Source organism: Drosophila willistoni (assembly GCF_018902025.1).
Source record: "Drosophila willistoni isolate 14030-0811.24 chromosome XL unlocalized genomic scaffold, UCI_dwil_1.1 Seg142, whole genome shotgun sequence".
NCBI classification, from domain to species: Eukaryota; Metazoa; Arthropoda; class Insecta; order Diptera; family Drosophilidae; genus Drosophila; species Drosophila willistoni.
Genome location: NW_025814053.1, coordinates 7,718,947 through 7,742,893, shown reverse-complemented (window position 1 = coordinate 7,742,893; position 23,947 = coordinate 7,718,947). Strand labels below are relative to the sequence as shown.

The 23,947-nt window shown below is 39.1% G+C and overlaps 8 protein-coding genes across 11 annotated transcripts; 7 read left to right on the top strand and 1 right to left on the bottom strand.

Moving 5' to 3' along the window:
• Positions 1–627: 627 nt before the first annotated feature.
• On the bottom strand, positions 628–5,475 carry LOC6644786 (zinc finger CCCH domain-containing protein 18). The gene is made up of 7 exons (XM_023177113.2): positions 5,178–5,475; positions 3,307–4,061; positions 2,301–3,245; positions 1,454–1,973; positions 1,231–1,389; positions 1,023–1,163; positions 628–946 (listed from the first exon to the last, which is right to left on the bottom strand). The coding sequence occupies exons 2-7, from the start codon at positions 4,003–4,005 to the stop codon at positions 690–692; spliced, it is 2,721 nt and encodes a 906-aa protein (XP_023032881.1). The 5' UTR covers positions 4,006–4,061; positions 5,178–5,475; the 3' UTR covers positions 628–689.
• A 101-nt stretch (positions 5,476–5,576) lies between these two features.
• On the top strand, positions 5,577–6,404 carry LOC6644787 (ribonuclease P protein subunit p20). Its single transcript, XM_002067342.4, has 2 exons — positions 5,577–5,860; positions 5,921–6,404. The coding sequence occupies exons 1-2, from the start codon at positions 5,696–5,698 to the stop codon at positions 6,341–6,343; spliced, it is 588 nt and encodes a 195-aa protein (XP_002067378.1). The 5' UTR covers positions 5,577–5,695; the 3' UTR covers positions 6,344–6,404.
• On the top strand, positions 6,347–6,834 carry LOC6644601 (transmembrane protein 203). Its single transcript, XM_002067343.4, has one exon. The coding sequence runs from the start codon at positions 6,347–6,349 to the stop codon at positions 6,779–6,781; it is 435 nt and encodes a 144-aa protein (XP_002067379.1). The 3' UTR covers positions 6,782–6,834.
• Positions 6,835–7,715: 881 nt separating this feature from the next.
• LOC6644602 (importin subunit beta) lies at positions 7,716–10,868 on the top strand. The gene is made up of 2 exons (XM_002067344.4): positions 7,716–8,201; positions 8,269–10,868. Exons 1-2 carry the CDS (start codon positions 7,995–7,997, stop codon positions 10,633–10,635), a joined length of 2,574 nt encoding a protein of 857 aa, XP_002067380.2. The 5' UTR covers positions 7,716–7,994; the 3' UTR covers positions 10,636–10,868.
• A 1,589-nt stretch (positions 10,869–12,457) lies between these two features.
• LOC6644603 lies at positions 12,458–14,544 on the top strand. Its single transcript, XM_002067345.4, has 2 exons — positions 12,458–12,840; positions 13,415–14,544. Exons 1-2 carry the CDS (start codon positions 12,687–12,689, stop codon positions 14,392–14,394), a joined length of 1,134 nt encoding a protein of 377 aa, XP_002067381.1. The 5' UTR covers positions 12,458–12,686; the 3' UTR covers positions 14,395–14,544.
• Positions 14,545–14,609: 65 nt separating this feature from the next.
• LOC26529204 (FAD synthase) lies at positions 14,610–16,656 on the top strand. The gene is made up of 3 exons (XM_015177964.3): positions 14,610–14,840; positions 15,148–15,959; positions 16,034–16,656. The coding sequence occupies exons 2-3, from the start codon at positions 15,357–15,359 to the stop codon at positions 16,352–16,354; spliced, it is 924 nt and encodes a 307-aa protein (XP_015033450.1). The 5' UTR covers positions 14,610–14,840; positions 15,148–15,356; the 3' UTR covers positions 16,355–16,656.
• A 534-nt stretch (positions 16,657–17,190) lies between these two features.
• On the top strand, positions 17,191–18,079 carry LOC6644604 (ataxin-1-like). Of its 2 annotated transcripts, none has more exons than XM_015177932.3 (3): positions 17,191–17,335; positions 17,401–17,653; positions 17,723–18,079. In XM_015177932.3, the coding sequence occupies exons 1-3, from the start codon at positions 17,250–17,252 to the stop codon at positions 18,008–18,010; spliced, it is 627 nt and encodes a 208-aa protein (XP_015033418.1). In that variant the 5' UTR covers positions 17,191–17,249; the 3' UTR covers positions 18,011–18,079. The 2 variants fall into 2 exon arrangements, with proteins under 2 accessions (XP_015033418.1, XP_046867461.1); XM_047011505.1 differs by having other exon boundaries at positions 17,386–17,653.
• Positions 18,080–18,273: 194 nt separating this feature from the next.
• LOC6644605 (E3 ubiquitin-protein ligase znrf2) lies at positions 18,274–21,345 on the top strand. 3 transcript variants are annotated; one of them, XM_023176936.2, is made up of 6 exons: positions 18,274–19,338; positions 19,443–19,560; positions 19,641–19,736; positions 19,818–19,923; positions 20,021–20,093; positions 21,076–21,345. In XM_023176936.2, the coding sequence occupies exons 1-5, from the start codon at positions 18,850–18,852 to the stop codon at positions 20,076–20,078; spliced, it is 867 nt and encodes a 288-aa protein (XP_023032704.1). In that variant the 5' UTR covers positions 18,274–18,849; the 3' UTR covers positions 20,079–20,093; positions 21,076–21,345. The 3 variants fall into 3 exon arrangements, with proteins under 3 accessions (XP_023032704.1, XP_002067383.1, XP_046867460.1); XM_002067347.4 differs by having other exon boundaries at positions 21,073–21,345; XM_047011504.1 differs by lacking the exon at positions 21,076–21,345 and having other exon boundaries at positions 20,021–20,337.
• The last annotated feature ends 2,602 nt before the right edge of the window (positions 21,346–23,947 follow it).

Below are 23,947 nucleotides of genomic sequence, written 5' to 3'. Positions count from 1 at the left end.
CGTCTTTGTCATCCATGATGGGGGGTGAGGGGGCGTCGATCTTACAATTACAACAAGTTAATGTCAAGTTGACAATTTTAGCGAGAGCGTTTAATTTTTTGTTGTTGTTTTCCTTTTTCTTTTATAAAGTTTATTTTTAAACAAAATTCATGTACAACTGATTTGGTCATTCGGGTAGGTGAAAAAAAAAACAAAAAAAAAAACCATGTGCACAACAATGCATTTATGTATAAACTTGTATATGTATGTATGCATGTGTGTGTTTATTTCTTGTTGCGTGTACATCGTGTATGTATATGTATGTGTGTGTGTGTCTCTGTGTGTGTGTGTGTGTGTGTGTGTGTGTGTATATATGTATGTGTTGTACATATGTGTCTGATGTTTAAAAACTAAATGCATTAAATTTGTATTACAATGACTGAATTGTCTCCTTCTGATATAACCAAAACCAAACGAATTCAATTATGTATACACAGAGAGAGAGTATAGCAATTCGATCATTTTTAAACAAACAAAAAATAAAAAGATAAAAGAAAACGAAACGTGCGAACGCAAGTACCGCTTCTCTTACATCTGCCGCAGATGAAGATAAAGATCATGATCATGTTGAGTGATAATGCTAATTAATTAAATGTAAATATAATTGTAATTGTAAATGTAAATGATAGTTGTCCTCGATTAACAGGTTATCAGGATAGCTTGGAACGCTTCTTAGCAATGGCATCCTCAACGGCACGCAATTGCTTGAGCAGCTCTTCGCGACGCGATTTTTTGCCATCCTTCTCCTTTTCCTTGTCCTTATCTTTGTTGCTATTGCTGTGATCCTTCTCCTTATCGGAATCGGCTGAGTTGGTGGGTGAGGCCAGCGCCGAGACACCGACCATGTTCGATGTCTTCTTAATCTCAATGGAAATAGGTGAACGTTTCTTAGTTGGTTGTTCAGCAGCTGCCAGATAAAGATCAAATTGAATTGAGATCAATTGAAGTAAACTCTTAATTTTTTGTTATTTTCTTCTACTTACGCTTTTTAATTAATTTACGCTCATTGAGAGCCTTGTCTGTGGCACGTACACGCTGCTTTTGAGGCGTCTCACGCGATCTTGACGAGCTATCCGATGATGAGGACCCCGAGTCCGAATCGGAATATGAGGTATCCGAGGAATCTAATAAATATGTTATTTATTAGTCAATTATTTCTGATTAGCCATATAGATATATGTAGGTATATACCTGAATCTGAAGTGCTGGAACTACGGCGACGTCTTAACTTATCAAATTTCTTAGGCACCGGCGGCGATGTTAGTTTTTTTCGTTTCGAAGCTGGACTATGACCGCCAGCGCCACGCTTTTCCAGAGCAGGACGCTTATACGATGGCGATAGGCTCGTCTCTGTGATATGTAGTTTGATAGTTAACTTGGTCATACAAATAAGGAAGAATGAGAAGAAACTTACTCGATGAGTTCCTGGGGCGTCTTGGTATCTGACTTGGTGAACGTGCACCCGTTCGTCCTGGATGGTGTCGACGTGTTGAGGATGACGCTGACATCATTTTGTGATGTGAAGCCGATCCCCCATAGCGTCGCTTATGATCGGATGGGCTGCTGGAACGTGATGAATCTGAACTTGACTCACTTTGCGAACTGTTCGATGTGGAATACGACGAATTGCTGCTATAACTGCGACGATCGCGACGACGACGCTCTTCGCGCTCATAGGAGCCACGTCCCATCGATTTTGAACGCATCCAAGGATCGCTCCATTCATCACCACGACCAACAGCCTCGACACGTTGTACGATCACCTCACGTGCAGGACGCAAACGACGATCGTCCTCATAATGTGGCATGCGATGCGGTGGTAGCTCACGGTAACGGGCCATCCTGCCATAGGCATCGACATCCTCGTACGGCGGTGGCATGTACTGGCCACGCGACCCATAGCGCTCGGGCAGAGGTGGACCAAAAACCGAGTACTGCAAGGTCAAGAGTGAATGATGAGAAACTCCCTTAGTTGGATGAGACGAGGATGAGGTTGATGGATTGGCATGCAATGAGGTTAGTTGTCTACGCTTATGGGAATGGAATGACCCAAGTCGTGTAAAATGGGCATGGGAATGAGGACGAGTGGTAGTAAACTTAGAATTTGGATTTGCACTAGTACTAGGGTTAGTATTAAGGTGAGGACGTGGATAAGTTGCAGTACGAGATCGAATCTGCAAGAGGGGTTTTTGACATGGACGTATGGGATGTGGACGTGCTTGAGAAACAAAAGGAGGATGAGAATATAGATGCTCACGCACCGCATTCGGCGGGGGTGGAGAAGCGACACCGCCGCCACGCTCCTTAAGATAATAGGGATCCTTTTCCAGCTCGTCGGGCGACAGTGTCAGATTCATTTTTTTATCCTCGAAATCCATATCCTGCTCCTTGCGTTTATTGGCCTTACGCATCATTTCCTTCGCAGTGCGTAAGCCTCGCTCCCAGGCATTCTCCACCACAACAGGCACCTCCGATGGCAAAAGTACCGGGCGAGACGACTCATGATGGCCCCCACCATAGATGCTTGGACCATGATGGACAATAGCCGATGACCGATGATGCAGTGGCGGGCGCTCATTCCGATAATCGTGATAGTCGGTAGCTGCTGCATGTGAACTGTATACACCACTAGGCACACGTGATCCGCTGGTTAAACCACCACCAACACCGGCACCACTGACGCCAGCTCCAACGCTGCTTCCACCGCCAGCCCCACCACCCTGCATGGGTACCGAACGAACCAGACTCTCAAACATGGTATAATTGCCTTTGTCGGTCACGCCTGGATGCAAAAAGCGACAGCTCATGCCCCAAGTACATTGGCCACGCGTATAAAAACGACACACTGGCTTTGGTTCTGTCTCCTCTGGACGCTTCTCATCCTCATCAGATACTTCGCCCTCTTCTAGTTCCTCTTCATCATGTTGCTTTTTCTTGTTGGCCGCCGCCTCAACCTCCTTTGCTTCCTCATCCTTCTCAGCCTCGCCATCTTCGTTGTCATTTAGCTTGGCTTTGTTCGTTTCATCAGGTGTTTCTTCAGCTTCTCCATCTACATCGACACCCACAACTTTGTTACTAAGTTCGGGACATTCGCCCTCCTCGGCCTCAAAGTCAAGGGCATCATCATCATCGTGGGTCTTAACCAGATCCTCAAGCACCTTTGCGTCAACCACTGCACGGCCATTAGAAGAAGGAGGTTCTTCCAACTGTAAAACGATTAGAATATCAGAGAATTGATAAACATTTGCAAAATGACGGGCTTCTTACCTTATGAGACGTTTGAGTGTCATCTTCGCTACTAGTCTTGGCCTTGCCATTAACCTGCGCCGGCAATGAGTCATCCGAGATGGCTCCGTCCTCATCCTCATCCTCATCAAGATTGAGTGAATTTTTGGACGGCGCCCGCTTCTCATCTGCCTCAATGTCACTCACATCGCTTAGATCTTCGTGACTTATATTGAGATCCACGGCAGCTTGATTGTACAACTGTGGACTAATGCTGCGACTGCGGCTACGACTACGGCTGCGACTGTGTCCCGATGAGGGTGATTGTGATTTGAGTACAGCTTCTGCTTGACCTTCTGCACTTGTCAATGCACTTGCAGCAGCAATTGAAGCTGCTATTTCAGCCGGCGGTGGAGGCCTAGTTGAATCGCCTTCATCCTCACTGGAGGAGCTGCTTCCACTACTGCTGCCACTTCCACTGCCACTACTACTGCTGGAGCTTTTCTTTGTCAAACCCTTGGATATGCCACTGCGACTGGAACTGGAACTAGAATTGGATGACGAGCTACTAGTGGATCCGGCTCGCACAGATCTGTCCATGTTCTGAGAATTGACTGATATGCCATGACCGGAATTTGCATTTGACGTTTCCTTAATGGGAGAATTTGAACAGGATTCTGACGAATTGGAACCCGAGCTGGGGCGAGAATCATCCGACTCGTCCATGGTGTGGTAGACCATATGACTGATGCAAGCCGCAGTCTATTGTAAAATGGGCCGCTGGTGACGTTAATTGCCTGTTGGAGATTCAGATTTGAGGATAAAATAGAAATGCATTAGAAAATTTATCGATATCAAATGTCATCCTGTTTCGATTAACTTCCGCTAACCACACCGAAGTGAAAGAGATAGATTGGGCATACACATACATATTTTGGTGGCGTATGATAATAGATAACCAATAATCAGTAAATATTCGATTATATCGTTTGTAGCTATAATTCGATTCATATCGCCATATACAAGTTAATGTATGTATTTTAAAAGTCGATCAAAGTACAAAACTGATAAAATACTTGATATTCAATTGAAACAAAATTACAAAACAATTATGGCAATTCAAATTTAAACGTATCCAGCTAAGTCAATTCATCGATAGCCCGATTTATCGATATGCTCAAATAAAAAATGTGAACGCAAATTAATCGAAAATAATTTACAAAGAAAGGTCTCTATCCGTTCTATCCAGCTTCGCTCTTGAAAATTCATTCTTCTCTCTTAAGGTTCGTGATGTTTCAATATTGTGTTCTCTCTCTTTTTTCTTTTGGAGGGGGAAAGGGGACAGTTTCTTGATCGTTAAGTTTTCTGTTCACTTTGTTTAATTCTTACCTTCATTGCGCTTTACTTTATTGAAACTTTTTATTTTGAAATTTTTATTTATTTTTACGTTGCGTGTGTGTGTTTCTCGTTTTTCCTTTTAATGTTTTTATTCGCTTCTTTTGCATTAACGACTTTAAAGCGCGTACGAGAGGGAGAGAGACAACATTAAAAGAGAGCGAGAGCAATTAAATAAAACACTAACAACAATTACAACAACAACAACGACATATAGTGTCTGACAACTGTAATTTGCTCTCAACTCTCTCGCACTCTCTATTCAAATTAAACACACACACACATCGGCACACACACACGTTACTTTAGCACTTTTCGCGACTGAAATTTTGCGAAATTTCGACTGTCTTTTTGGACTTTCTGTTCACTTTAGCGTTTTTAATTTTCACTTACGCAGTTGTATTTTTTATTTTGGAAGGGAAAAATAGAATACTTGAGAAAAATAGATCAATTGTTGGTTTCGTTGGCTTTTAGTTAAATATGCATAAGCTGCGTGCTGTTGTGTTGCTGTTGCTTACCTATGGCGATTAGAGCGAGGCCGAGGGCGCCTCTTTCAGCGCCGCAGTCGAAATGAATTTGCCTTCGTCAATTTTTTCTGTCTTCTTGCCGCTGCTCTCTTAATCGTTCACTGCTCACAAGTTGTATTATTGGCTCTCTGTTTTGGACTGAGTTGGCTTTGTTACCTGAATTCGTTAACAAATGTTGAATATTGAATTAATTCAATTTGATGGGCGAAGAAAATATAGTTTTTCCTTGCTGCTTCTCATGTAATTTTCTTCCTTTTCTTTCTGTGAAATTAGTGATGGAACCACATTGAGCTGCTATCGATGGCGGCAGACCTGTCAACTATCGAACATTGCATTTTCCAACACTGACAAATTTCGATAATTGGTTATGTTTTCAACACTATTGTCATCGAATACATTTCGATAATTCTGTAGCACCTTGATTTACATATGTTCTTTCGCTAAGACGAAGAAGTAAATAATAGTATGGAAAATTAAGTGCATGTAAATTGCTCCTTCTTCTTCCGATTATGGACAACAACAACAAACCAAACAATAGACACAACCGTGGTCGTGGCCAACAGAACACAAATTCCAATCAACGATTTCGTGTGGTACGCAAGGTGCCTCCGCGTGCGTCCAACGACAACGAAAACCGCAATAACATTTACATTACTAGCAAAACAGACATAAAGGTGGGTGACACCCATTCTCTCTCATTTTCGTTTAACCACTGTTCCCCATTGTATTTGTAGGCCCAGCAAAAGCGATGTGAGGATATTCTCAATTCTGGAGCTAAGGAAATCTATATACATTGCATGGGATACTCCATAATTCGTGGTCTTAATTTAGCTCTGCAAATTGTTGAAAATTCCGAGGGAGCACTTAGCTACGTGATACATACATCCACCATACGTCTGGTGGATGAATTGCATCCATTGTGTGATGATGAGGACATAAGTTTTCGCCAGCGTAACAATTCCGCCTTGCACATTAAAATTTACAATAGCAGCTTGTTCGATATTGTGGTTCCTAAACTGCCGGCTCAACCTGCTCTGCCAGCCGGGACCGACGACAAGGAAGTGCCACCATCCCAGCCGAGAAAGAAGACAAAGAAGCATAAACCACACCAACATAATCAACAACAACAACAGCAGCAGCAGCAGTCACAGAAATAAACCATGTTCAAGCTATCCGAATTGGTTCGCTGGCTAGGCCTTACCGAATTTGAAATCTTAATTAATCTTTGCGGCTTATTGGTGTTTACCATAACGTTGTCTTTTAAAATCGCCGGCACATTTAATAATATTTTGCCCGAACTAATGTCCGACTGGTTCACCATATTCAGTCCCTTATTCTTCATTGATATATGCAATGCATACTTTTGTGTCATCGTGGGTATACGAATGTATCTGGATTCGGATAATAAACGCAAGGCCCTTCATCGCTTCATGTGGAGTACATATTTCCTTGTACTGATTGCCATCTTTAAGTATCTGCTTTGCCTTAAGTTATCGGGTCGGACGGGTCTTGAATATAGTGAGGTATTCTCACCGATATTTGTTCTTCTCCAATTGGTAGCCGTAAGAGCCTGCCAGCTGCCCAATTCCATCTAGAAATTAAGCAAATTCTTATTATGTGACAAAAAAAATATATGTATACATATGTATGTACATATGTACATACATACATACTACTACAATTGTCTATGATAATTTACATTTATGTATCCTAACAAATACAGATGTCAGAAATAAAAACATACAGTTGCTCGCATAACTCTACGCACTAGAGCTGGGAAAACCATCGATGGCACCATCGATATTATCGATGGAACCGATGGAGTGCGATAAATCGATGGAAATTTTTCGATGTCGATATATCGAATTTCTTTTTGGGTCCAACATGGGTGTAAGTAAATTGCAATGTATTGTTTTTTCTGCCTTTCTTTACATACAGGTCTACGTACTTTAATTCTATCAAAGTACCTATTTAACCCTGGCAGTTCCTCTTGTAAAATGGACAAGTTTTTGTAAGGTTTTTTTTTTTTTTTTTTTTTTTTTTTAAATAAGAACCTCTTATTAGCAGTAAGTTTGGAAATCGCCCATTGTTTTGTTGTGCTTAAAGAGTTTTTAGTTTTCGTTTTTTGGACTTAGGACGTCACTCTTTTGTTTTTATCTTGAAACTATACATTTTGTTTTTTTATTTAAGAATATTTCAGAAATTACAAGCTTAAGTCTTTTTAATATATTTTTGGTTGAATTAATTTATAAAGGGCTAACTTATAGTTAAATTATACGCTAGATAATTCGTATAGATGATTATAGACATATGAATATTTGAAACTGTGTAATATTGAAAAACGACACCAAAATATATATGTTGAATAACTCGTTTAAATATTCGATGGTACCATCGATAGTATCGATGGTTTTTTCCATCGATGGAAAAAATATCGAGTGGAGCAACCATCGATGGATTCCCAGCTCTACTACGCACACTATGACACACATACATATCCACATACATAACATATATGTACATATGTTTGTAGTTGACAATGACGCGGACTTTTTAAACGTCAAATTGTCGATTGTTATGTATGTATGTGTCTATGTATGTATTGAGGATTTTTTTTTTAACGAAGTAGTCGTTGCTTTTATACGTCAAGAGTATACAACGTTAAGGAGCAAAGCACATTTCTCATTCTAACTTCGGAAGTCGCCGGAATCGGTTGAATAAATTTATTTCTTCCTGTTTAGTCCGAAATCCAGTGAAAAGTTTTATTTAACCGTTTGACCGTTTGTTATGTGTAATTGAAACTAAAAAATGAATTCCATCAACCAGGAATTGGTTGATATTCTAGAAAAGACGGTTGTGGCGGACACGAATGAACTTGTCCGTGCGCACGATTACTTGGAGAAGGCAGCAGCTAAGAACTTTATGAATTTTCTCTGGGACCTGTCAGAGATTTTGGCGAATCCTTCACAAAGTGATGTTGCTCGTGCCGCAGCTGGTCTTCAGCTAAAGAATCGGGTATGTACATACATATATAGAGAAAAGATGATAATTTGTAAAAGTGTAACAAATCTGTTGGCACCAGTTGGCCGATAACGGACAGAATCTAGTTAAAAGGAACGTCCTTTCTGCCTTGCGGACTGAGAAGACACGCCCCTCATGTGCCGCCCAATGTGCTGCGGCTATAGCCCTTCGTGAACTGCCGATGCAGTGTTGGAGCAATCTCATCCCCAATTTGGTCCATCAGGTGACTGACCAAAGTTCCACGGAAATGCAACGGGGATCAGCTCTGCAGGCCATTGGTTACATATGCCAGGATGTGCAGTATGAAATTACGGAGGAGCAATCAAGTCTGATGCTAACTGCCATTATACATGGCATGAGCAATTTGGAGCATAGCAATCGTGTGAGAGGGTTAGCCACGGAGGCACTGCTGAACTCCCTGGAGGTAGCCAATGTCATCTTCGAGCAGCAATCGGCAAGCATAATGAAGACTCTTGGCGAGCTAACACAGTGCTTAAACATACGGGTTTGCGTGACTGCCCTCCAGTGTTTGGTGAAGATTATAACGTTGTACTATCACCATATGGAACCTTATATGACGCAGATGCTGCTCCCGATCTCGTTGCAATCAATCGGATCGCAGAATGCTGATATATCATTACAAGGCATCGAGTTCTGGTCGAATATGAGTGATAAAGAGGTCGAACTGGCCAACGGGGCTCACGAGGAGACTTGTGAATTGAAAAATTATGCTTCCGGGGCATGCCCTTTCGTGGCTCCATTGCTATTGGAGAAATTGACTCAGCGTAATGAGAACGATGATGAGGATGCTTGGAATCCATCTAAAGCGTCATCCGTATGCCTTACGCTCTTGGCTTCTTGTTGTGAGGATATGTTAGTGACACATGTTCTGCCTTTTATTCGCGAGAACCTTGATGCGCCCAATTGGCACTATCGTGATGCAGCTGTAATGGCCATGGGTTCCATTCTTGATGGCGTCAAAACGAAAGCCCTAAAACCAGTCGTCACGGAGCTCATGCCCAGTTTGATTGGCTTGGTAGGCGATCCTCGTATCTTAGTCAGGGAGACGGCAATATGGACAATGAACCGCGTTTGCCATCTGATACCCGAAGTGGTCATTAGTGAGAGTTCTTTGCAAGGGCTTTTCAATTGCCTGGTCACCGCCAGTGTGAACTCGAAGCCTCATGTGGCTGTCTATATGTGTGATATGATGATTGAGATCTCAAAGGCTGCCTATCATGAGGCCATATCCCAAGAGGGTGAACCTCCCAATACGTATTGTCTGTCACCTTATTTCCAAACCATCATGAACCACTTGCTGGACATGACTGATCGTTATGATGGCGGGCACGCCAATTTGCGTCGTACGGCGTATGAAGCTATGGTCGAGATGATAAGCAGTTCGTCCCTGGACTGCTTTCTGGTTGTCCAGCGAGCAGTAGTAGTAGTCCAGGGACGACTCGACCATATTTTGGCAATTTGTTTGCGTATGCAGGAGGATCCAATGAATCGGCGGTTCAATGAATTGCAATTTTTGCTTTGTGACCTATTGAAAGCGGTGTTGAACAAGTTCTCTTGCGAGGATGCGAAATTAATATCAGGTGAGGCAATGAGATCACTCCAAATCATGTTTCAATTGAATGCTGGCGTATCGGCAACTCTTCAAAAAAATGCACTGACGACTATATTCACATTGGTTCACCTTCTGGGCAGCGAGTTTGTCATATATATGCCTGACTTTAAAGATCTTCTTATAATGGGTATTAAAAACTATGCCCAACCGGGGGTCTGTCGTGTTGCTGTGGACCTGAGCGGTCTCATTTGTTGTTCGGTGAGGACACTGATGGTTCCATATTCTGATGAGTTAATGTCCGTGTGGATGAACAACTTGGCCGAGCCTAGTTTTCCGCGCGATCTAAAGCCCAGTATTCTAACGGCCATTGGCGATATGGCCTTGACAATTGGCGACAAATTTTTGGAATATTTGGATCCGGTTCTCGAAATTCTAAGAGCTTCCTCTGAGGTTCAAATCGATGCCACCAACCACAATGAGTATGGCATAGGAAAGTTTATCAGTAAGTTGCACGAATCCACTATCGATGCCTACACCGGCATCATTCATGGTCTTGTGCGTTTCGATAATGGGGTCCATATCTCGCGTTTGGAACCACAGCTCGCCCATATAATTGGCTTTATAAAGCGATTAGCCCGAGGGGAGGATGTCACGGTTACAAAAATGGCAAGCATCGCTTTCTTTCTCAGTGATCTCTGCGATTATTTTAAAGAAGCAATTAAGCCATTCCTCAACGACGAGGTTGTTGCACGGCTCCTGGCATATAACAATAATTCCCAGGAGTATTATGATTCCCAGGATTCGCTAGCCTCAAGGACTGGGGAAGATCAAGATTCAAGTTCCTCTGCAAGATAATTGCCTTCTCTTCCTGTCCATCATAAATCACAAAACACTTACACTTATGCACACACACATTTTTATGTACATGTATGTAAACACAATTTTCTCATTTATCAGACTAGCTTTTATTTTGTTCATACACTATATGCTCACACACACACACACTCATTCATATACTTGTGCAGCATAGAACCATAATCATATATGGACATATATACAAAAACAAATCGTATCCAAATATATTTAAAATGGGCATGTAATTTTGGCTGTGTTTCTTTTTAATTTCTACTTACTGAATCATTTGCACAAATTTCATTTTGCTATCATTTAAAGCACCAAAAATTGGTTTATCTGTAAAATTCTTCTAGTTTTATTCAAATACTAACGAATACTGTGATAGGAAATCACTTGAATTTTTATTGCTATGCAAAGGATGCATACATATGTATGTATGTATGTATGTATGTACATATGTAACCAATAGTCATATCAATTATTACCTCATTTTATTCCTATTAATTAATATCGAAGTAAAAAGAACCTCTTACCTATGCATTATAACTGAATACACACAAAAAAATTAAAAATAAAATTAAATTAAATTAATTTAATTAAATTGAATAATAAACCTACAAAATTTATGGCTATAAGCGTTTATAGTTCTCGAGTTGGATTACCTTGGATAATGATTCGGATCAAATAAATGTTAAATGTAAGCATACTTAATAGGGCATGTCTGTTCTATATCTTAAGATGATTGCATTGCCAGCTTACTGTTATTAAACATCGATTAACTAGCGATATTTCGAAAAGAACCAAAGGAACAGATGATTTGTCATCTGCCAAAATAAATACTTAGCCCATTAAACTAGACTTTGTAAATTGCGAAATTGTAATCCAAAATTACATTTTCTTATCTCTCCTTATTGTCCAAAATGAAAGACCATAATAATAATTTGGAGTGATTGCTGTAAAATGTTGGCATCAAACAATTAACAATGAAAACTCTGAAAATACGTCACTGGGTCGAAAGCTCCTACATTTGGCACAGAGCATACCCAATTGGCAATGGGCGCCAAAAGTGTGGCACTTACAGTGAAATCGAATCATTAATAGATCCAACAAATATGTATGTATGTATGTATTACTGAATATTAATGTAAGATGGAATTCATTTCACATATGTACATGTGTATGTGTGTAAGTGGATAGTAATTCGTCTCATTGGTTCCTTCTTAAGCAGTTAAAATTTCAATAAGTAATTTCCCATTGGGTGCATTATTCACCCCTCTCGCATTTGACCACTTCACTCAGCCATCTATTATACAATTTTGATTACTTGTTTTGCTGAGCAGCTGTCATTTGTTGCTATTGCTTTTTCGCAAACACACAGCATAAAGTGTTTGCGCTGCAGCTTTTTAATACCCTTACAAATGGTGAGCATATTGTGAAAAGTATCCATTTTCGATACTAATTAATGTGTTTTTTATTGCAGGAACGTTTTGATGGTGTTCAAGAAAATCTGCTTTTATTCCAATTGCATTAAAATTACTATATTTATAACATACATACATACATGCGCAAAAGGCTTTTTGAATCGTGGTCCAAATGCAAATGCGTCCGGGAAGGAGCCGAGAAAAAGAAACCGGAAAAAAACTGATTTCGGTTTTTTTTGCTTAAAGACTAAGTGAAGAACACGTGTTCTGCGGCCGCACAAAACGGTCAACAGTTACATATGTATGTGAAATTTGTAAGGGTGTTATAAAGTCGGTATTAACTGCATTCGGCCCAGCCCTCTGATTGCATTTGGATTTTTGTTGCTTTTGCCGCATTCAGCTCTCAGTTTTCTCTGTGCTTTCGGTGCGACAAGTACGATAAGTTGTTGTTGTTGCTGCTGTGCACCATTTAGATTTGGCGGGCCCCAAAGTAGTGCGAAGACGAAGAAGCAGTAACTGCAGCAAGATCCGTTATTTGAAGCGTGTATGCGTGCATTTAATGGACTCTGATGTCACGTTACTTTATTGTTGCAAACCGACCGAATTTCAATTCCAAATACTATTCAAATAATGGCACGGAAGGACGATCCCGTTTTCAATGTGAAATTCGTGCAACTTGTGGAGAGCCAGCCCTGCCTATGGAATTATACACACTCTGGCTATAGCAAAAAGGAGGAAGTACAAAAAGCCTGGCAACAGGTGGCCAATGAGATAAAAGACACGGGTATATAAACAAGATTTTTCCATTTCTTAATTTCTAGCATATGTACCTACACACGCGTATAGAAAATTTCAATTTCCATTTCCATTTGGCCATTTAGTAGATGCAAAAAAAAAGCCTTCGCCGTTGTTGGCTTCTATGATGCAAGCTTTTTTGTATTTCAATGCAATTGCTTACTGTATCTTTGTGTGCACAATGCGCGCCTGTGTGTGTGAGAGTAAGCTTGTGTGTAGGTGTGTCACTATGTCGCAGACTGCTTGCATGCAATGTTGTTATTGCTAGCCACAATTACAGTTTTCAGCATTTGCTGCACTAAGCAAACACCCTTTAACATCGCGTTGTCATAATATTGATATTGCCTCATGGCTAATTTGCGAGTTTGTTCGTCCAAGGTTAGTGATAGATTTGTAATTTTATAAAGTTAAAAATTAAACTAAATAGGCAGGCTCATCTGCCTTTTCATTTCCGATTTGTTTTCACGGCTAATGCTGAAGCCGGATGTAGTTTCTACTTAACACAGGGTTAAGTTCATCAAGAAAACAAAATGTACTTAATTATTTCAACTCTTCCTTTGCAGTACGAAATTGCCGTGAACGATGGCGCACTATACGCAGCAGCTTTTTACGTTCCCTTAAATTGGCTCGCACACAAACGGGTCGGGGCAAAAGGAAATATTATTTATCCAAGTACCTGCAGTTTCTTATACCTTACACAAAATCACGATCGTGCCATAAGCCTGCCATGGGTACGGCAACAGCAGGTGGCATGAGACTACGCAAGCCGAGCACATCGTCGGCCTCAATAATGGGCGCTTTGGGGGCAACACAGCCGATGACAAGGATCGGGCATATGCGTTTGTTGGAGCATCATCAACAGCAGCAACAGCAACAGCAAAATGGGACTAAGGTGAACGATGCAGATGTTGACGGTGGTGATGGTGCAGATGAATCGGATTTGGCCTTACCACTCGATGTGCATGTATCTGAAGAGGAAGGGGAATCGGAACAGCGCCGTGTAGATCCTGACGAGGTAACGGAAGTAAATAAATCAGTACAATCAATGTCAACAGCCACAGCATGCCTGCCCATGCCTCTACGCCTGCAAACTATTAAAGTTGAGCAACAGCAGCCCCAACAACAACAACAACAACCTCAGACGGAGAAAATTGTGGCTCATCAATCGCTGGTGACTCTGCCGGTTACCATGGCGGCAGCAGCAGCCGCATTGGGGAATCAAATGGATTGGGCAGAGATAGCCGATTGGCTTAAATGTGGAACAGGCGGCTCGCACAATCCACACCACTCTAATGCGAAGCATTTGCAGAAGATATCGACGTCTTCTCCTTCATTAGCAGTCAATGCAGCACTTCCAGTAACCGCATCTGTAGATCCATCACCCCCAACAATAGCTTCAGCAGCATCAGCGCCAGATGCAGACTATTCATTTCTAATCAGCCTCCATCCGTATCTGAAAGAAATGAATGGCAAACAGAATCGTCGATTTCGTCAAAAGGTTGTTGGCCTTATCGATAATATACTGGATAATATGGATGTATAAAAAACCAAACACAATCAAACAAACCAACAGTGCCTATTTGTTAAATGTTTTGTACCAAGTATAGTAGATTTGATTTGTAACTCACTTTTTGAAAATTTGTTAACTGTTATGCTAAGCTAAAGCAGCAAAAAATAAACACGAAGCTTTAAATTTTTTGTTGAATTTTGTTATTTTTGGTTTATTAGTAAGAACAAAAACTCATCTATACGAGGATCAACAGTTGGAATTTGGCTTTCCGTTTTTATTTGTAACGGTATTTCATAAACTAAATTTAAATCATTAAGGTCATACTAATACCATACGAGACAGATTTGCGATAACACTGCACATCATACAATAGTTATCGATAACTCAGCCGTTGTTAAGTTGAAGCAGCTGTTGGCCAAAAGTGAAACTATTTAAAAAATGTGTTTATAAAAGAACCAGCTGTATCAAAGAATTCTCAGGTGAAAAAATCAATCTGAAGGAAATAAGAAACTATTTGACACTAGTTAATCACATGCAAGCATTGTCTTTAAATATATATGTACATATACACATATGAAGTATTTACGTGCATGTATGTGTGTTCGTATGTGTGTGATGTAATTTGGCTTCAAGATAACAAAATTCAAATCACTTTTTGTGGCTTTCTTTTTATATTATATAAACACACACACACTAACGTTCACACTTCTCGGCAACGAGTAGCAACCAAATTGATTGTGTTAAATTCTTTTTTCTATACAAAATTGTAATTAATTTCCATCACAGGTTTTTGCTGTCTTGTCACGTCGGAGCTGAAGCTGATAGAGATAATTACACGTTGAATACCAATAATATCAGACGATCTGAAGTGGACGCTACAGAACCTGATCAAATCCACGCGCCGATATAGCAAGTATCCTGCGGTGGTAGTATTATCAAAATTATTATTATCTGGAAAACGAGTGGAGCACCTTGTACCCCCAATCATAGGCGACATGCATAAATGTTACAGTCATACGCCACCGTCAACGATCACATCAACGGCACCACTGCAATTTCAACCGGGAACACACAAGTGCGTCTTGGCTCTATCCAGCAGTAGCAGCAGCATCAGTAACATGTCGACGGCCAGCAACAACGATTGCAACAATGCGTCTTGCTGTGATCAAAAAAAATCATCCATCCCAGGATATACCATTCCAAATGATACTCGCTCTGACATCAAGAAACGCCAATTGGCCGCCTATCATTTCTTTTCCCGCACTCTCGAATTGTATCGTGTGGATGAGTTGATATTTTGCTTCAATGGCGGTAAGGATTGTACGGTCCTTTTGGATCTACTGATGCGCTGGTGTCGTCTCCAAAACATTTCCAGTCGTGATATACCCATGCTGTACATTAAATCGGATGACGCATTCGAGGAAATTGATGAGTTTGTGGCTCAATGTGTAGAGCGCTACGATGTCCAGCTAATTGAATATAAGGAATCCCTGAAAGAGGCTCTCACACACATGACACAGGATATGCCACGCATAAAAGCCGTTTTCATCGGCAGTCGGAATACGGATCCATATTGTGAGCATTTGGCCCCCATGCAGGTGTGTGTTATTTTCGATTTTTTTCCATTTTAGTCTTTGCGAATTTCTAGAAACTTCTACTTATTTCATTACAGCCCACAGATAATGGCTGGCCGGCTATCATGCGTTTGAATCCGTTGCTAGAATGGTCATATCATGACATCTGGCATTATATACACATAAACAATGTGCCTTTTTGTTGCCTATATGATCAGGGCTATACATCCATTGGCTACAAATCAAACACAGTGCCTAATCCGCATTTGAAATGCAGCGGCGAGGAATCAACCAATGGCAAGTCATCGGCGACCAATGGAACTGCAACAAACGGAACGGGAAATGCCGGTAGCTATCGACCCGCCTGGGAACTAATCGATCCGACGCAAGAGCGAGCCGGGCGTCTGCCCAAAAAGTAAAATAAAAAATAAACAACAGAGCGGCAGACGACAGCCAGATTTGTGATGATGCAGTGCCTCATGTTGCGGCTTCTAGTGCAATAATAATTTTTTTGTATAGACCATTTTCATGTTTGTAAATTGCAAATTTTGTACATACGTGTATTTTTTCCTCGAAATTGAATAGAAAATTTCGAGTTTTGTTTTTTGGATTCTCGGGTACTTAATAATTAATTCTGCAAATGTACATATAGATCATACATACATACTTATTGCATACTTAGTTAATTCATACAGCCAAATAAATGAAATACTTGAAATCATTTGAATTTTTTTATATATCACTTTTGGACTGGTCCGTAGGAAGCGAAAATCCATCTTAAGATACTATTAAAACTAACATAATTCAAATCAGTCTACGGAATAGTTGTATGTATTAACCTATAGGGTAAAACTAATTCATCAAACGAGGGTATATAAAATTCGACACCGCTGCAGTTTTGTCCATGTACATGTATGTATGTATGTATCTACATATACAGAATAGTTTTTGTGATTTCTAAACGACGGAATTGGTTGCACTTCTCTTGTAAGGCGCCTGGCGCACTAGCCATGTCGGCGCCGCTTGCCGCAGCTAAAGATAATACAATGGCTATTAAGCGGAAACCTCTCGAATAGATCCTCTCGTAGGCACAGGTACTGGGTACCTGAATACATGCGCACTCATTGTTGCTGGTGACCTTCAAGTAGAGTCATAAAACAGGTAACACATACTGGAGTTTCCAAGAAAATCCCAGGGGAAGACACATTGGCTTGAATGAATTAGATATGTAGTATATGTATGAGAGCAGCGCCTCTTCAAACTTTCAGTTAAGAATCACCATTCCATCGAAGAGGTCGTGTCCAACTGTCTAACATGCAAATGCAAGTTCCAATGAATTACGTGCAGAACTCTGTCGGCTATCCAGGATTCCAGAGACAATCGGCAATGTCTACGGCTAAGTAAGTATCAGTTTCTCACATCCGCAGTGACTACAGTGCGTTATCATTAGGCAACTGTCTTTCAGGGAGAGAAACATGGATGTGGATTCCACTTTGGGTTCTAGTGCGTGCTTTAGACGTGGCTCGCACATTGAGCTCTCCTCCGGGGCCTTACGTCGCGTCGAGGATATACGAACTGAAGACTTTATTCAATCTGCCTTGAGGAGTCAACTCTTTGATCTTCGTGAGGCTACAGTTGTAAAGATCGATAGATCCAGTTCCCATGCCGGCTCTTATACTATGATCATTACATTCAGCTATGATACCCAGCACTCCAAGGTGAGAGAACAAGTTACAAATTAAAGATTATACATATATATACATGCATACTTTTATTTCGAAATCAAGGTTCATTTGGAAGTGCAGCCGGGTCATCCACTTTTCGTGTATGGTCAAGGATGGGCCTCTTGTCATCCTCAATTGTCCTTTAAGCTGTATGAATTAAAGTGCCAACAATTACAGGTGGGTGACATTTGTTTGTCCTTGGTGCCGCGGGAAGAAGTTCCAGTTGCAGCCCCACCTCTGCCCAATCCCAGTCAAGCTCCATTAATGCATTCTTATCAGGTATATGCTGAGATGGCCAATACAATATTGGCTGCCTATACTCAGCAGATGATTGAAAAACTAAGGAATTAAAATTTTCATTTTCAAAATTTTAATGGCCGTTACTATGTGACCATTTATCGACAACAAAAATGTAATATAATGTACAAATTTATCGAAATATATTTGAAATTTGTGTTTAGTTATTAAACAAAAATTTATCCAAAAAAAACATAATGCGGAATATTAAAAAACACTATATGTTGAGAATTGTCAGTATGTAAGTTGGAAATGTTAGTTAAAATATTATTTTCAACTTGGTCTTTGGATTATACCACCTCTAAGCTGAGTCAGTATTTAACCGTTTGCCGCCTCTGGTCACACTGACCTCAAAGAGTACACAATTAAATTATTATCTAAATTACTAGTGTAAATTCAAAGCGCAGTGACAACCAATTTGGGCAATTCAGCAAACAGAGCAGATCAGCAGAGAGTGAGAGAGAGGAGAGCAAGGGAGATTGATAGCGAGTGAGAGAGAGAGGAGGGAGAAACACACACAAAAACATACACACACACACACAGCTCTCGATATATATATATATATATATATAAACGTAAATTTAGGGACATATACAGAGAAGATAGTCAGAGAGAGGGAGCTAGAGAAAGAGAGAGGGAGTTATCATTCTCCTCTACATACACCGCATTTATCATCACACGCCGCTGCCTCTGACCTGACATTGTTTGCTTTTGTTGTCTGCTGCTCTTCAAAACAAAAAGGAAAATTTTAAAAAAGCAAAAAAAAAAAAAAAACAGAACCCAAACAGAGGAAACACAGAGAATAAAGCTCCTAGGAGTAAACAAAGGAGTGACAGTAGAGACGGGATCGGGACTGGGACAGGGGCAGGAGAGTCAGAGAGTTAGCTCGCTCTATGGGTCAAAAGGCAAGCACTCCAGCGACCAGTGGCCAACAGAGCCCACGCTCTCGTACATTTAGCAGCAGCTCAACTGGAGCCGCTGTGGACACATCGCCGGCCGGTGGCGGTCGCACTGGAGGAGGAGCATCAGCGACAGGCATCGTCGGCGCCGTCGGCGGTGGTGGCGATGCCACTGGCCAGGGTTTCAATTTGTTGCGCACATTGCCGGGACTGCAGGTTTATCACCACCAACAGAATTCTACAACCATAGACCGGCAGCGGGCCCGGAGTCTTAGCTCTGTGCCCGATATCCAACAGCAACAACAACAACAGCAGCATCAACAATCCCAAATTCAATCCTCGGATCCCAATGCAGGAACCAATATCAATAACAGTTACCCATCATCGGCAGCCGCTGGAGTTACCAATAATAATGGCTCATCCTCCATAACGCCGGCCACCTACATGCAGCAACAGCGTCGCACTTTGGGCGATTCTATACGCGTGAGCACACCCCCTCCCCCCCATTCCTTTCACCACTTTAAGATTTCTATATAGTGGAACCAAAAATTCTCCCTTTCTCTGTTAACTTTGTGTTCATTTTGCAGGACATGTCTATGACTGGCAGCAACATTGTGGAAAGCATTGCCCTGGCCACCTCTGCCAATGGTATAGGCCGGGTCTATACAGCCACATCGCTTCCTTCGCACATTTGGTCCTTTAATGGTATAGACACAAGCATGCATAGCTCTGGCATCCAAGTATTCGATATTAATAATGATTCCAACCCCCTCTTGTGGTTTTAGGTATCAAATGTCCCGTGTGCAATAAGTTCGTTTTGCCGGACGACATTGAGTGCCATTTAGTTATGTGCCTAACGAAACCGCGTCTCTCATATAACGGTATGTGGGACCATGTCCATCCATCCAGCCAAACACTCCAATGTCTTGTCTATCAATTTATACTATTTCTTTGTTCAACAGAGGACATCTTGTCCGATGCCAAGGGCGAGTGCGTTATTTGCCTTGAAGACTTGAGTCCTGGCGACACTATTGCACGGCTGCCTTGCCTCTGCATCTATCACAAAGGGTAAGTCGTCCGCCACCACCACCTCATTATTATCATCTTCCTTGTTTTTAATTTTAATCAACATTTAAAATATCCTTTTCTTTTTTACCTTGCACAGATGCATCGATCGTTGGTTTGAGGTGAATCGCTCATGTCCCGAGCATCCTGGAGATTAGTAATCCTCATTTTAGGTAATGTCTGTAAGCAAAATTAGTAGGAACCCCTAATGAAGGTCAATATTGTCGTTTTCTATGGACTAAAATTGTGCGTTGCTCCTATAAACGATTTGATAAGCATTCATTCATGGTTTATGAACAAAGGAAAAAGTCCGTCATGTAGTTGGCTGCTTCAAAGCGTCTAATATTGAACTATATAATTCATACAGGTTGTAGAAATAATTATAAAAATCTGCCTTTGACAGATCGTTCAACGATATACTGTTAGAGATTATCTAATCTAATAATTTAACATGGTTCTCCTTTTCAAAATTGCAAACAGTAGGAGAAAGGACGAAAACCTTTACCTAAATACTGATTTAGATTGAATTTAAAAGTCTGTTAGGTTTTTCTTTCATCATTTTGAGTTTCATTTATTTTTTCAATGCAAACCGATGCTTTGCTAGTTTTCCAACCAAACACAATGTTTATAAATGTCGCCCTTATTAATTTTAAATATATTTTTGGTAAAAAAGTGACGCAAATTCAGTGAGAGTTCAAAGAAAAGTGCTTCAAGAAAACTATTCGTTTAGAATTCATCAAAAAGTAGATAAGAAAATCTAAATTTGAATGAAATTTAATTGAAATATGTGAAATATAGTTTATCTATCCAAACTCAAATATCGTGCCAATATATTATACATTTAGATGTCTCGATTGAGCAGATTCAGATGCTTAACTTTAGATAGAACTTTGTAGAATATCGTCATTTGTTTCTACCTAATCGTTAATTACTCTCCTTGATTAGAAATTGATTGATGCAACTTATGGTATGAAACGGGGGAACTATAATATGGCTTCACAATATGCTTGAATTTTCATGCTTTATGGTATCAAAATCATGTGGAAGACAAAACTAATTAAATATTTAACAATATGATGATGAAGAAGTTTATGCTTAAGAATACATTTGAGTACTATCTGATGAATATTATTTATTTTATTCTATTTCCAGTAGTTGCACACACACACACATGTACACATACACATACAGATACACACACACACACATACAGAAATACGTGGATGTATGCATATAAGGCAAATTGGGGAGAGGCTAAGAACAGAAAGAAGGAACCGAGCGAGCGATCTCAAATCGTTCAATATATTAAAATATTTGACCTACCGAACCGGATTGAACCGTAACGATATGAAACGAATTGACAGTTGATGGACAAACACATACAACACCAACAACAACAACAAAAACACAAACCACAACAAAGTTGCAACAAAAATTAATTTAATCAAAAAAAAAAAAAAACAAAAAGCAAAAATAAAAAAAAAACGTAACCAACCAACCCACAAACAGCAACTAAAAACAAAAATGCAACAACAACAACAACAAAAGAAATGAAATGAAAGTGTTTAAGCGAAACAAACCAACCAACAACAACAACAAACCAACAACAACCAACAAAAGAATGTCAACCAATGTGATGTTAAATTTTATATTTTGTACTATGATAATGATGTAATTGTAATTGTAATGTATAATTGTATGTATGTATGTATTTATTATTTTAAACAAAAACAACAAAAAAGAAGAAAAAAAACCTAAAAAAAAAAAAAATATTAAGAAAAATAGGCTAAAACAAATAACAAGAAAGAACACACACACACATATACACACCTACACACACACACACACACATACGGTAAAAAGTACGACATACAACAACAACAATAATTAATATAACAATTAATAATTATGTCTAAATTAGAGAAGAAGAAAGCAACCAACAAAAGCAAAGCAACCAAAAAAAAAAAAAAAAAAAAACACTACAAAACGAATAAGAAGTTAATAGGGAGGCGTTAATTAGTTTAGTTTTTGTTTAACAAAAGAAAAAAAAAGGAAAGAAGAATCTTTCAAATTGTACATTTATGTTTAATATTATTTATAATGCATATTTTTTTTTTATTATTATCCTTTTTATATTGTAGTTTTAATGTTGTTTTCTTTTCTTGTCGTAATTGTGAAAATTTTGTAATTCTGGTCAACAAAAAAAAAAGAAACGAAACACAAAAAAATAACTATGTAATTCTGCTATCTGTCTTGAACAAAGGAAGAGAGTAAGAGAGACACAAGGAGAAGAAGAGATAGCAGATAGAGATATCATAGTCAGGCGCCGTGCGTTTATATTTTTTTTTTCCTTTTTGATATATTTATATAAACATATGTTAATTGTAACTATTTTTGTATGCCCTAGCAACAACAATGAACAACAAGGCGGCCCAAGTTGAAAAGGCCCAACAACGAAAGCAAATCCGATTATATAATGCATCTAGTGTATATACATTCTAGTGGCATTCTCCGTGTGTCTGTTTTTCCAGTTAGTTAGACGACTACTATATATAACAATTTTGTGTTTTCTTTTGTAATTGTAAATTCTAGATAAATTCGCTGATTTTTGTTCCAAAGATGTGATTGGTTGATTAATTATTTAAATTAGTTTTTATCAAATTTTCTTTCACACTTCTATATATGTTCTTTTTAATCGGTTGACTTTAAGTGCAATAAAATTGTTGTTTATAATATATAATATATAAATAATACAAGTTAAATCTAATTTATTATAATTGCTCGATTATCTATAACCCAAATGGTTCGATAGCCCATGTGTATCGGAAACTTGATAAAAAGCTATATATTTGCATATACTTATATATAGTTTTAATTTGTATCCTAGTTATAGTTCTCTAATACGACTTGAACGCTCAAAATGCCAATTTGCAAGGGTATAGAAACTACGGCCAAGCCGAAGTTGCTCCGGCCCTCTGATATGCTATATGTATATCCGATATATGATATATATTTTAAGTTTTACTTTATAATTTCATTCTTTTCCTTTTCTCTTTCTTTGCTTCAAACAACTACTAGAACATTGTAACACACAGACACACACCTAAACACAAACACACATAAGAATTATTTTGTAATGTATTGTACATATATATATTGATAATATATAGAAAGAGTTCTGGGCATGGACTTCATTTTCAACAACAAGAAAACACAATGAGGAAAAAACTTTAAGAAAACCCCCAAATTGAAACTAAGAGAAACACTAAATCGCTTTCGAAAATGACGATGAAAATGAAAAACTAAAGAAATTTTCATTTTATATTTGATAATTGTTTGTATGATAAAAATACGATGCTACTGAACGATGAACAAAACAAAAATTAAGATGAAAAAAAAAAAAAAAAAAACTTAACCATAAAGAGAGAAAATATTTCAAAACTTTTTACACCCTAACCAAAATTTGAAAATTAAACCTAGCTGGTTTACTGCAACGTTGCATGGGGCGCCACCGTTAGGCACCGTTAAAGCAAATAAACCAAATAAACAAAAAAAAAATTAAACAAAACAAATAAGAATATAATTGTAATTGCAACTTTAAGTCAGGCCATAGACGAGAGATAATAACAATTAAGTATAAGCGAAACGGAAAGAGAAAAAAAAGAGAGAGGAATGAATTATAGAAAATAAATGAGTGATTATATATAACATATACCCCGATTATTTGTTTCACTTCTTAACTTTTTTCCAGACATCAGTCAGAATTCAGCTGCCGTCCATTTCATAAGGGGATCTGGAAGAACACTTAAGCTTTGATCAAACTCCTTTCGTTGTGGACACGTAACAAATTTTTACATTTTTTTCTTGAATTGGTATTGCGTTTTATTCCATTTGATAAAGAAAATGATAATCGTAAAAAAGGGTTAAACTAATATAAGAAGAAAATTTAAAAGATTATACACATTAGTTTTCATTATGAGCACATACTTATACATATATGTATACCCATCCACATATATATATATAT